Raw genomic sequence first — 14,008 nt, 5'->3', positions numbered from 1 at the left:
ACAGTTGAGGAATCTAAGGCTTGAAATTAAGAAATTAATTAAAATTGAATTAAGTGAAATTGAGAGATTGATTTACTCCAGGCTACATAGCTGGAGTAGTAAAGCCACTGGGGGGCATCCTGTGTTTTTCTTACCTGCTCTAGGCTAAGAACATTCACTCAGCTCTCCCACTTCTCAGGGGCACACCTCGTGGTATAGGCAGACTTGTGTCCCTTCCAAATTCATATGTTGGAGTCCTAACTTCAGAATGTCATCATATTTGGAAATAGGTAGGACCTTGAAAAATGTGACGAAAGTGAAATGAGGCCCATAGGATAAAGCCCTAATCCAATAGGACTGGTGTTCTCATAAGGAGACCCAGAGACGTGCATGCCAAAGAAAGGTTGCTTGAGGACATAAGGAAAAGATGGCCTTCTGTAAGCCAAGAAGACAGGCCGCAGGAGAAACCAAACACCTTGATCTTGGACTTCTAGCCTCTAGATCTATGAGCAAATAAATTTCTCTTGTTTAAGTCATCCAGTTTGTGGTATTCTGTTATGGCAATCCCAGCAAACTAATACATCCCAGGTAGATCACAGGTTTTAGAAACTCTTTGGACTAGAGGCAGCTAGCCCAAGTTCAGATACCTGAGGTTTCCCAAAGGAAGAAATGGGAGTTCCTAAGTAATTTTCAATATTTATAAAAGCCTAAGGGAAATGTACAAAATGCACTCTAACTAAAATTCCACGTTTCATTGTTTTGGGGTAGAATTGCATCAAATCAACATGGTAACATCCACTGTCTCCTATTCATCTGAAGCTTTAATTAGCAACATGTGTCTGATCAAGTTAAAGTTAATCATTTCATAAAGTTGACTTGTTTGGGAAATAAAAACATCAGACTTTTTGATGAAGAGAAGGGTGAGCAGCAGTCACTGTTTTGAGCCCCCATTCCTTTATTTGGATCCTCCAAGACCCATGCTGTTTAATCCATTTCAAATTGCTACAGCTCTTTCGGGGGCGAACTGAGCAAATTACATGGCTTTAGTCATCTGTCACATCAGGGGTTTTCAGAGTCACTGTTTTCAAACTTGGGAGTATCACTGACATTTGCTAGGCACTATATACCTGAAAGCCAATAAAATTTTAAGTGAAAATGATCCCAAGTGTATTAGTCAGGGCTCTCCAGAAAAACTGAGCCAATAGGATAGAGATAGATAGATAGATAGATAGATAGATAGATAGATAGATAGATAGATGTAGAGAGATTTATTACGAAGTATTGGCTCACATAATTGTGGAGGCCAAGAAATCCCATGATCTGCCATCTGCAAACTAGAGAGGCCCAGAAAAGATAGTGATGTAGTTCCAGTCCCAACCTGAAGGCCTAAAAACCAGGGAAGCCAATGGAATAAACCTCAGTCCAAGTCCAAAGGCCCAAGAAATAGGAGTAACAATGTCTGAGGGCAGGAAGGCAGATGTCCCAGCTCAAGCACAAAGAAGAGATTGGCCTTTCCTCTGTCTTTTGCTCTATTCAACCCCTCAACAGATCAGACGATGCCGACCTGCACTGGGGATAAGTTGATGGAGTCAAATGTGAATCTCTTTACTAGCACACCTAGAAATCTGGGCATCCCTTAGTATAGTCAAGTTGACACATAAAATTAATCATCACACAAGGAGAACAAATATGAAAATAGCCTAATTCAATAGGTGGATAGACCTAGCTCCTTAACAGAAGCAAAATAAGAAAGCCAGAGAACCCAATACATATGCTAGAGTATCAAGCACCTTCAGTAGAATAGATGTTGAAAGTTTGAAAAACAATACTTTAAACAGAATTGCATATTTTATTTAAAAAATAATAGCAAATGTAGGCAGAACACAAATTTCTATTAAGAACAGAAGTTTATTAAATGCTTTATAGTAAAATATTGAGTCCACTCTATTATAATACACAAGCTTGGTGTTCTAACAAGTAACATTGACTCAATTCAGGGAAGCTCGTGCTGCCAACACAAGGTGGAATTGTGGGGAGCTACAAACAGAAATATATCTTCCTTCTCCTCTTCCACAACAGATGAATACTGATGCTCAGAAACATTTAGGCATTGGGAAGAACCTGTAAAATTTCCTGAGTATTCCATTAAACAGTTCTTACAACTAAATGTTACCTTAATGGAAAACATGACATTTTCTGATGGAAACATTCATTTTCGTATTTGTTATCTTCAATAATTGAGAGCTATAATCCCCAAAATGTATACACCATAAGAAAGTGTTTGGGGTCTTCATAAGGCTTTCCAGCACAAGGTAAATTTCAAGGCAATTTGTCAAGGACTAAATTTTCTAGAATCACCAAGCTAGTGATACGCAAAGATAAAAAGAAATGTCAAGGTTGGCTGATTATTTTCCAAAGAACAGGATCTAAAAAATCTCGAGGGGAAAGAAGGATGTGGGAATGAATGGATGCTGGATGATAAAAGAGATGGCTAGGAAAGGTACTGAGACTAGTTAGCGTTAACTAACCCATAGTGTAGTTTTGTGACTAGTCAACATCTTCTTCGTGTATATAATTATTTCAAGATAGCATTCCTACAAACTAAATTGGTTCCTTCCTTTTTCAAGTTACTTGCAAAGAAATTTTGATTCTGAATATCTAAAGTTACAAGCTAATAGCATTTTGATATTTACCCCTAAGAATACCTGGCATTCTCTGCCATGGCTCTTGAATACATGGTTTCTTGATAAAATATCACTAAAATAGAACTAATAATGAAAAAAGATATACCTACCCAGAGCTCAGGGTACTAGTCACAACCAACTTAAATAATTCCTATCAATGAGCTCATATAGAGCTAAACCAATTGCACCAATTCACATTATTTAGCTCGCCCAGAAACTAGATCTTTCTCCTTTTAAATAATTTAACCGATTTTGAAAAAAAAAAGGTTTTTAGAAAATCACACCTAAGATTTGTACTCATGCTCATTTATACGCTTATATTGAGTCTTGGGCCTAAATTTGGTACTTCAGGTCCCCACTTTGGTGCCCTACCTTTTTCGAACTGGATACTTCGTTCTATGCAGATGACCATCAATGAGAGAACTTGAAATAAAGAAAGGGAGCTTTAGTATAGATGGAAGAGTTCTGTGTTCATATTGATAAAAGAGATAATACTTTCAAAGGAAGGGAAACTATAAAATCGTGTGATTATAGAAAGTCCTGCAATCATAAGTAACCCAAACGTACAGCCGTCTCCACCACAGAATTAAGCAACCAGGTCTAACCCACTACAAACCATTTGATTAAAAAGGCTCATAACCCATACTTAAACAAGGAAACAAGGGTGAAAATAGTTTTAAAATATATAGCCTCGTAAAATGATATATTTTTGAACATTAAAACCTCGTTTCAGAAGTTCCCCGCTTTAGGTTGTTACTCAAAAACTCATCATGTTCAAAACTCAAATTGTTATGAGATCTTGAAATCATGAGAAGCTTCTCCTTATTGGTAAAGTCTTTTTTGATTGCAGCTTGGGGCACAAGCAGCCTCTCCATGGGGTCCTCTTTATTCTCTAGTTTCATGTATCCTTTGCTGTTGCTTCGATCCAACCGAGGCCAACTTGGGTGTTTCCGTTGTTCTGCCTGAACAGTTAGGGTGGAGGGACCCCTGTCTAAGTCTAAGGATTTTGAATGTGACGAGAGCAAATGTAAAGATGTGTTGGACCCAAACTGTCTTCTAGCAGCCCCAGGAGACAAGAGTTGTCCGGCCCCGGGTCCGAGGGCCACAGAGGACTTGTACTGGCTCGACCACGTCTCCCCAGTGGAATTATTCCTTGGGAACATCGTGCTGACTGGCTGGAAGGACTCACCGGCATTGGGCAAAGGGACCACGAGGGAATCCATTGACAAATTCCTTGACCTACTTTTGAGGTTCTCTGCGTCTTCAGTGATGTTATCTATACTGGGCTCATCGATAACACAGTTATTAAGTTTGATCACAGGCAATGTAAAAGCACTGATGGACGATGATACAATGGATTTGGTTTCACATTTCTTAGGGCCACTGGTCTTATCATCAGTCATCTTGGAGGGAGGTGGGTAGAGGCCAAAGACGGAGACGGAGCTGTCCGAAAGCAATGGTGGCATGAGATGGCCCAAACTCTTATTTTCGTTGAGCCCAAGCTCATCCTCCTCGACAGAGCTGTCCATCCGAAAACTGCTCCTGAAACCCGAGAACGAGGCGATGGTATTTGCGGCCAGCCTCGAGGCACAGGAGCTCCCATTCTGTTTTACTTCTGTGTCTCCCATCAAACCAGTGTAGATGCCATTCATATGCTTTTGCTCCTTGATCCGCAGCGTGTGGATGTCGATGACTGTGGAATAGATATCCCTCATGTGTATGATTTTGGTTTCTTTGTCACGGTTCTCATGAAGAATGGCATTAGCACAAATGAAAATGAAAATGCCAATCCCCATGGTGAAAGGGCCAAGCATTTTCATTTTATCAGAATGCAAATGTTGCTCAAAGAAGCGGACCACCACGCCACCTTGGTTCCGAATGACCTGAGTCTCGTTGGTTGACAGGGTCGTCTCAGCATCAATAAAATGTTCTTTTTGGGGCCAATATCCAAGGACCGCCATGGCAATTCCTACAATGGAGATAAGCACTCCTAAAATGAGGAAGAAACCAGATGGGGAATAAAGCCGGATTTTGCCTCGAACCACCACGACATCGGCCTGAGGCCGCCGCCGGACCGGTTTCTTCTCTTGGGCAGTAGGCGATGGGCTGAGGCTGACATGATGCTGTGACCTGGCCGAGTCTTGCCTTTTCAAGGCGGCCAGGCCGGTTATCACTCCACCGGTTGCTATCATAGCTCAGTCTTTTGCTCTGAAAAGAAGGAAAAAAGATGATAATCTAATAGGTCCCGGGACACGCTCATCAGTTCAACAATTATTTATATGGTTTTGCTTTTGTTGTTTCATATAATGAAAAGGGGCAGAAGAATATCTTTTTAATTAACATAGTTTGGGTAGAAGTTTTGTTTATTGAATAATGTAAAATCCTGGAGATTTCCTTTATTGGCTGAACTGATGTCTCTATTATTAATGAAACATGAGCTGAAGGTATATTTTACTTAAATAATTTTTCACTTATATAAGAAAGTCCCTGGTCACAAGGTTCTCTCTCTCTCTCTCTCTCTCTCACACACACACACACACACACGTGCCATCTTTCATTATCTGTGTTATTTTAAAGAAATGGGAAAATCTGGAACACTTAATAGGCCCCACACCATCAAACCCTAGACTTATAAAGAGAATACATTCCAGCCACTCACAGTTTAAAATCCACTCTTGTGAAAGTCACCAGTGAACTCTTAACTCCCACATTTCATTCTCCCACTCCATTCTCCACCTCCTTATTTCTCTGTGTCCATGAACACTGCTGACCCCTCCTTCCTTGAAACTCTCTCTTCTCCAGTCTTTTATGATCCTAAGTCTGGCTCTTCCCTGACCTCACTACTTCGATTTTGGCTCATCGTTGCTCACCTACACGTAGACCACCTTCCCCTGAGAGGCCTATCCTTGACCTTCTTCTCTTTATACCCTCCTTGGCATTCATATGCGTTCCTACCCCTGCCACCATTACATCTGTGCTAATGATGTAGCCCGAGCTCCCATTTCACCTCTCCGCCTCGCCACCGGGGGCACACGTACAATCGCGCACCGCTAGCAAAGCTGAGCTCACCTCCTCCAGTACTGTTTGACTGTCTGACTTGCTTAATGTGTCACTTCTTAGGTTTGACTCTTCATAATTACCTTTAACTCCTCCCATTCTTTTTTCTTTCATCTCCCCATCCGGTTCTAAATCCTAGAAACATTCACTATCTGATGTCTCTCAACTCTACCCTCCATTCCAATCCTACCCCTCCCAGCCCAGCCCAGGGCAGCAAGCAGTACCTCTTCCTAGACCATTATAATAACCTCCCAGCCGGCCTTCCAAACTCCAATTTCTCTTCCTCCAGTCGAGCTTATACGCTGAGGACAGATTAATTATCTGATTAATTATCCTCAAACACAGCTCTGAAATTGTTTAAAGAGTGGAATCATGGATAAAGCATTCCCCATTACCTAGCAGGGTTAAATCTGGGATTTCAGACCCAGGGAGGGGATTTAGCTTTATCTCTAACTGTCCCCTTTCATTTACATAAAACTAAAACCTAACAATGTTCCCTGTACTTCATACCATACTATTTCTGTGACTTTGTTAATAACGTTTCATTCATCTAGAGTCCCCCTTACCCTCCACACCACATTGCACATATTAACATCTGGCTTGTCATCAAAGCTCGTACCCCACTTCCTTTAGAAAGCCTTCTTTGACTCATTCAGCAAATTCCACCCGAGCCCTCATTTCTCAGTGCATTTTAGCAAGTATTCTATGGTACTTGTTTCATTATAACGTCTCAGTTCTTTCAATTCTTGTGGCCAAACATCAAGTTCAATTCATATTTTCATTACCAAAAACATTCAATAAAATCACTTGCACACAGCCAGTGTTCGAGAAACATATGCTAAAATGTTCAATAAGAGAGTAATTCTTTTCCTGAGGTTTGCTGGATGACCACCACATTACTATACTGACTTTTCTAGTGAAAAATATGAACAAACAAAATTAATACCAAAACAAAAAGCAACATGTTGTGAGTTGGTAAAATATTTGTCATTATTTGTAAGAATAGTTCTCAAGCTGCCAGATCTGGATGGTAGGAAACAGAGGATATTTTAGGACTCACAAGGTCTCTGGCAAATTTTTGAGAGGGTTTCTTCGCAGCATCAAATCTCATCTTGTGAAATTGAGCTCTCCTTTTGAATCGCTATTTATGGTTTCTGAATTGAGGTTAAATAACCAGGGTTGTGGATGGTATCTACGCTTTAAGCTAGTTGAACAAGCTGCTGAGTAAATCCAGCCTTTACTGGAATTATAACTAAGATTAAAATAGTTTAATGCTGGAAGAACAAGCTATATTGTAACCCATAGCATTAAGTCTAGGAAAGTCATCAAAGCACACATTCTGCAGTTCAGAACTTCTCCTCAACCTCGGCTACCACGGAGCTTAGTGTCAACCTATGTTTTCTTGATCCCAAAACAGTTTCAAATGTTTGAACAAAACAATTTGATGAGCTAGAAGCCATCTAACTCAGTTATTTCCATGTGGTGGGATGAGGATTTAGTTTGCGATCCTTCTGAACAGAATGAAAATAAGGCAAAGGCTTCCATCTGGTTTGAAAGCCACCACCGTGAACTACCATTCCATATTGAATCCGAGTCCACCTCCATTTGTTAAAACATTTCTGCTAGCATTGCCACTCTCCATTCCGGAGGCTGACAGAGGAGAGGGGGCTGGAAGAAAAAATCAAATTTGAGAAAGATGGAGCAGGATAGGAAGGCAGAAAAAAAGTGACAATGAGTGGGCTTTGTGTGCAAGCAAGCAAGTTAGACTAGACAGGAAGGAAAAGCAAGGGCAGTCTGTGTGAAAACTTACAGCAAATGGAAGGAGAAAAGAGTCCGGGTGGAGTTTAGAAATAAAGAACATGGTAGGGGGAAATGACTTCTTCAGTCAGGCTGCCCTGGCCAGGCCCAGACAGGGGCACCAGGGCTCTCAAGGATCAGCAAGCTCAGGGTAGGTGCCAATGTCCTTCTTTAGTGATCTGTTGTTCTGACTAGGCCCAAAGTGACGCGGAGGGGAAAGCAAAGGTGCTTAAACACAGGCGCTGCTTCAAAGAACTTGAACCCCAGTGTAGGAGCTGGTCTATCTCTGTAAAACAGAATTAATACCCTAGGATGAAAGTTGCTATTATGGAGGACTTTTACAGCAGCTTCCTGCAGGTGAAAGCAACTTTCATCACAGCGAAAAGTCGAATGAATAGTATTTCAGGTAAGGTCAAGAGAAGGCAAGGCTGGAGCCCAGAGCCCTGCTCTGCCTCTAGCCCCCAGCTCAGCACTGAGGGAGGAAACCAGGTAAGGCTCGAGAGGAAAGGGAAGGCCAGGTCTTGGAAGGTAGCAGGTGTCACTCTCAAGTGCCTGAATATTCTGTTCATATGTGATGGGGTTGGAGTAGGACACAAGTATTCTTGTTATAATCTTAGGAAAATTAATCTCATCCTGTAGACTGAAGCAGTGATGAGGGACTGACACTGGGAACAGCAGAAAGATGCTAATGGCAGTTCTGCGATAAGAAGCCTGGGGAAATGAAAAGGTGGAGGGGGTACTTGCACAGGGCTCTGCCCCCCCCAAACCACAATGTCAGCTTGGTTTATGGTGTTCAGTCTATGCAAAAGCAGCCTAAATCTTTTTTTTTTTTTTTTAATTTATGCTGCAAAGCCATATCCCCTCCATCTAACACTTGTATTACTGTGTGTGTGTGCGCTCAACATCCCAGGGCAGGGCTGGGACTTATTTCCTTAAAGATCCAAGAGAAGAATGTTACTGAATTTCATTCTGTTAACTTGGGCACAGACTTTGCGCTTCCCAATCTCTCCAGATCCAAAGCTTCACCTAAACTTTTGGAACTTGAAGGAAGCCCTGTGGTACTCCAATAGAGACCTCCTCCTACGTGGGTGCTGTTGGCTTGTGTAGCTAGTCTCTCGTATAATTAGTAAATGCCGAAATGTGAGATTGCAGTGATAGCACAAGACTCAAAATAGGTTTTCTGGCCTCAAGAATATAATGATCAGCAACTACCTTTTTGAGGAGGCCATTTGACTAGTTATAAATAAACCTAACTAGAGGGTCAGCCACACTCACTTTCCATATTCTCCAAAGAGGTATCATGATTTTGTCAGAGGTCAAACTAAACGACAGGTATGAATACAATCGTCATCTGTTGACAACCAAAAAAAAAAAAAAATTAGTTTGGGTTAACTTTTAGCTACTTATTCATCAGCCTATTTTCCATTCCCAGTGCTCGTAAAGCAGCCACAACATTGCTAGTCACAGCTATCGAGATGACCAGCTTACGATTTACACGTGCCCCTTCTTCCTCGCTGTGCAAACCAGCTTCCTGGTGGGCTGTCTCTGGGCCTTCATCATCTTACCCATTCATCGTCGATCTCAGAAATCATCAGGAGGGACGCAACCTCGGTGGCTACCTTTTGCCTACAGATGTGGACTCTTGCACTCACTCGCGCACCCCGTTCTTGTCTACTCGCCTACCTGGAGCTCATCTTCCCTCTGGACCATGCTTACTCTACCCTCTCTGCCAAAAGCTCTTTCTCCTTGACTGAGCAGATCTCTGCTTTGCATATCATATATTAACCCCACACCATCATGTCTCACCGTGAGGCTTAACCTCTCCTACTCTTGCTCTGCTAATCATTTTAAGAGCCTGTTGTTGTCCTTCACCCACATGACAAGCTTAAGCACATTGTGGAATTGGCTCTTCGCGGCATTCATCCACACCTAGGAGTCGCATCCTCAGGGAAGCTTATTCCTGTATTCGTATGTCCTCTTCTGACCACACTGACCTACTGTTCTGACCACAGTGTGCGCCTCCCACACGTCAGATGTGGTTCCAGATGCATCCACACACTCCCATCTGAGATAATGAGTAAGTATACTTGCAGAGTTGAGAGACGTTAGAAGTCTTTGAATCAGACATTCCTTTAACCAACTAAGGGCCAGGAATGCTGTCTAAGGTTCAACAGGGAAGCAGCAGAAAGAACAGGAATGGAATTCAAGTTTGCAGACTCCCAGGCCCAGTTCATTCTTGGTTCAATATTCCTCTTCCTATTGTTTTTCAGGCTATCCCCATGCCTCACAGAATGCCAGGAATGTGATAAATGCTCAGCAAGTTTCTCTGTTGACCATAAATTGACTTGTGGAATGCCAGCCTATGACTGAAATGTGCTGGAGACCAGGGCACTGCATAAATAACATCCGGTCCTTGGTTTCAAGGAGTATGGAGTCCAGTCGGAGAGCACTAAAGTACATATCTAAAATGAAATGAACCAATTGCTGTGATGATGGCCTTATACCGGAGAANNNNCTTCCACACTGTCTGGAGGAACCGGGGTGGGGGTGGGGCTCCAAGCAGCAGCAGTGGAGGCTTGGCGTATCCGTAGGAGTTTGCCATGCAAACAGATTCGAATTCACTTGTGTTCCTCGCTGTTTTACAACGGTCCTTGCACTATGGTTTTTCCGCATCTTCTCAGCTGAAGGATGCTTCTCGTCCTAAATATATTTGATATTATCTTACTTCTGTGTTTTTTATCCTTATCTCAGGTTTTAAAAATTCACCAGAATGTGAGGCTATCTGCCAAAAGGAAGTAAAAATTAATCTGCGCCTTCAGGACCAAACAAAAACATTATATAAAAAAACCCCATGTGGTATCCACAAATGTGACAGATGGAAATATTTTCTGTTCAAGCTAGAATAGTTTTAGGACTTTCTTCCCAGTAGAGACATTTTAAACTTTCAGCCTGGGATTTTTAATCTATATCTTTACCAGAGTTGGAAGAGAAAATGCCGATGGGTGACTAATAGTTCAATTGTATTAAAGTTTAAAAAATAAGAATAGAGTAGAAATCATTTTTTAATGTGTAACATAACGGTTTTGCACATGGACACTGGAATCACAGAAACCTGATAGCCAGGCAACCTTGGACAAGTGTGGTTTTTTGGTTTTTTTTGTTTGTTTGTTTGTTTAAGATTTGTTCATTTATTTTAGAGAGAGAGTGCGTGAGTGTGCAAGCAGGGGGAAGGGCAGAGGGAGAAGGAGAGAATCTCCAGCACACTCCACAGCGAGCACGGAGACTGGCACAAGGCTCGATCTCATGACCCTGAGATCATGTCCTGAGGCAAAATGAAGAGTCAGATGCTTAACTGACTGAGCCACCCAGGCACCCCTTGGACAAGTTCTTTTAAATTCTTATCTCAGTTCTTGTATCTGTAAAATGGCAAAAACCTTCTTTAATACACAGTATATAGTGCACTGGAGGCAGAAGACCAGGTGGGAAGGGCTTGATTTCCTCCACACCACTTAACAGCCACAATTGAAAAATTGACTCAACTTCCTGGAGCCTCGGTGTCCTCATCTGTAAAATGGGGACAGAAACCGTACCTGTAAGGTTGTTGTAGAGCAAAGGAAATATTGAACATGAAGCATAACTCAGTATCTGGGAACTAAGGTCTACGTTAGTGACGTTAGCTGTGTCTATTGTAAGGTCATGGTAAGGATAAAATGAAGTAATATCTATGAAATGTTTACTGTAGTGTGGATTGTAGTAAATTCTCCATAAACAATAGCTATTTTTATTAACTCTTCATTGCTCAGTACCATTAACTCTTTCATTGTTCTGCTAGGCAAACCAAAATATCTTTTAATATACTAAGTGAAATAATTAAAGATGGCTCACTGTGCGTGGAGAGGAAACTATGATTGCAAGTTTGAACTGGAACTTAGAGTCAAAAACTGTCTGAATGGAGACTGCGTATTTTAGTGTCAGAAGCATTAATAATTTGGTAGCTATGAAGAAGAGCCGTGGTAATGTAAAAGAGAGGCAGGTGAGGGATTATATAAAGCATGCCTTTCTTTTTCATTCTATTTCTTCGGATTTGGAGACCTGTCTTGAGACAAAAAAATAAAAGCAATAATAAAAATTAAGTAGGAAAACCCAAGCCAGTTCATCTGATGTTTTTACTTATCTTAATGATGCAGTTGAACCAAACACACGAGTATCTGATCAATTCTGCAAGCACCGTTCTGCTTCTGTTGGGACCCTTGGGCATAAAACAGACTGAAAATGAAGAGGAATATGGGGCTTGGGGATAGAGGGACTAGAGAATTTGCCATAAGGGTGATATAAAGTGAAAATTGCAAAATGTTAATTTTGTGACAAGAGGTTTAAGCTATGATTTTGCGTACCCCGGAAGACCTTTGCTGATCTGCCTTGGAGAGAAGGGTACCTTAATATTCAATATAATTCCACAGCTGCATGAGTGCTGGAACCAAAGCGAGGTACAGAATTTTTTATAATTAGCAGAATGATACTCAAGTCCTTACATATAAAATACCACTTTATGGTTAAATACATCCTACGCATGCAGAAAATGCTAGAACACAGAATGGGCTTGGAAATCTATACGTGTTCTTTGTTACTGAAGCCAGCCTGGCAAACTGTAAAATATGGGCCCAAACCAATTACAGACTGTGTAACAATGACACAGAACAACTGCTCTCCCAGGACTAAAAGCCATGAAGCTCACAGAACACAAAAGTCTTCAGGAGGCCAAATAACAGATCCATAATGAGCTGTTACACAAAACCCTGCTGAGACCCAGTGGGAGACATTTTCCGCAAGAACAGAAGAAATTACAAGTCTATTTCCCCCAAAGTAAAAATATGCTTCCTGCCTTGTACCCCAATTCTTCAAATCTGGACAAGCACTTACAATGACTACCACACTCCCCGTTCACGGTGTTGCCAGGCAGGAAGTCGACTTGAAACGGATGCACAGAAACTATTGCTCAATAAGTCACAGATTTACTAAAATGCAGGAGATTAGCTGAGATATTCCCGGATAAAGAGCTGAAACACTTAAAACCCCAGGCTGCACTTTGTGTACGGATTTCTCTTTGCCAGAAGAATATCTGCAGTTACTTCGCTTAGGGGTACAGTGGCAACGTTTTTAGAGACAACATTGGTAAGGGAGACTCCAGTATTAATATCCTTTCCAGTGACTTTAAATGCCTAGAAAGTCCCCAACACACTGTTGACATTCCTATAGGACAAGGGGTAGACTGAAGCTTGGTAGTAATTTCAGTTCTACCATCTCCACGTTCTGGCAATGTCTTCTGTATGTCCACCAGCTCTGCAGGTAATGCAGCTGGGCCAATACTGGTAAGGATGCCAAACATCTTCCTTTCTTCTCTACTGCAAATGAGGAACCATTTCTCACCAGAGCAAAACATCGTCGAAATTAGCAATCAGCTGTGTCATCTTTTAATCCACAGTAACATACCGTACATCAAGTTTCTTATAAGGCTTTCCAAACCATGGTAGCTCAAGGCTGCCATGAAGCATTTGTAAAACCCTAGGAACATGTTAGGAAATAATTCAAACCTCATCATTCCCACTAGAGAATTTCTTTTTCCCCCCAAGTGCAACTGGAGTAGGATTGCCCTTCAGACAAGGGAGGAAGAGGTGTGAGAGGTGGCCTCATGAGAAAGGGCAAGACCAAACTCCTCGCCAGTCACAAAAATGAATCTCTTCGGCTCAGAAATACAAAAGTCCTTCAGCATTAAGGAACAGACTCTTTAGAGAAACTCCAGTAAAGGAGGCAGGGGGGTGCATGTGACTATTTCTATTTTCGTTTTCCTCATCTTTTCTCCTACTTGTACAGGCTAGTGGCAGCAAGGTGAATCAAGGAAAACAGATTTTTAGACTTCCAATTTAAAGAAAGTTTTGTTAGTCAGTCTGTCCTTCTCCCTTCCTTTCCCCTCTCCCATCTTCCCTCCCCTCTGTGTGGAAGCTACTTGTGCTCAAGGTAAAAATCCAGCAATACAAGGTGAAGAGTAAGTACCTCCACCCCTGGTTTCCCTAGTTTCCCCCTCCTAGAGGTCAGCAGAGTGTTGGATTTCTTGTAGCTCTTTAAGATGTGGGAAGAATGTTTTCTCATTTGGTTTCTTAAAATTGATTTATGTGAACTCTTTACATATTGAAGAAATCAGCTCTCTCGTAGGGATATGCCTGGTAAACACATTTAATTTATGTTTTTGCTTCTTTTTTTATTGTGTCCTTTATCAAACAGAAAATTTCAATTATATATGGTCAGCCTTATCAGTATGTTGATTAATGGCTTCATAGAATCATTAGAAAGATCTTCTTCAATGGAAGGTTATGTTAAAAATTCTCCCATGTTGGGGCACCTGGGGGGCACAGTTGGTTGGGCACCTGACTGTTGATTTTGGCTCAGGTCATGGTCTTGGGGTCGTGGGATTGGGCCCTGCAGTGGGCTTCACG

General features: G+C 41.6%; 1 protein-coding gene across 3 annotated transcripts in view; it reads right to left on the bottom strand.

The window, feature by feature from the left end:
* Positions 1 to 1,802: 1,802 nt before the first annotated feature.
* Positions 1,803 to 14,008, bottom strand: part of TMEM200A (transmembrane protein 200A) — a 68,022-nt gene continuing 55,816 nt past the window's right edge. For 2 of the 3 annotated variants that reach the window (XM_040627792.1, XM_040627793.1), the window contains exon 2: positions 1,803 to 4,871. In XM_040627792.1, the coding sequence (XP_040483726.1) occupies positions 3,380 to 4,855 (1,476 nt within the window). In that variant the 5' untranslated portion in view covers positions 4,856 to 4,871 and the 3' untranslated portion in view covers positions 1,803 to 3,379. Of the gene's footprint in view, positions 4,872 to 8,792; positions 9,529 to 14,008 lie in introns of those variants that run through there. The other variant, XM_008691107.2, reaches the window with a different exon arrangement.

This window comes from Ursus maritimus, unplaced genomic scaffold (assembly GCF_017311325.1).
Source record: "Ursus maritimus isolate PB19 unplaced genomic scaffold, ASM1731132v1 scaffold_13, whole genome shotgun sequence".
Taxonomy (NCBI): domain Eukaryota; kingdom Metazoa; phylum Chordata; class Mammalia; order Carnivora; family Ursidae; genus Ursus; species Ursus maritimus.
Note: the sequence above shows the minus strand (reverse complement) of the source record. Positions and strands in the feature narration are given on the sequence as shown.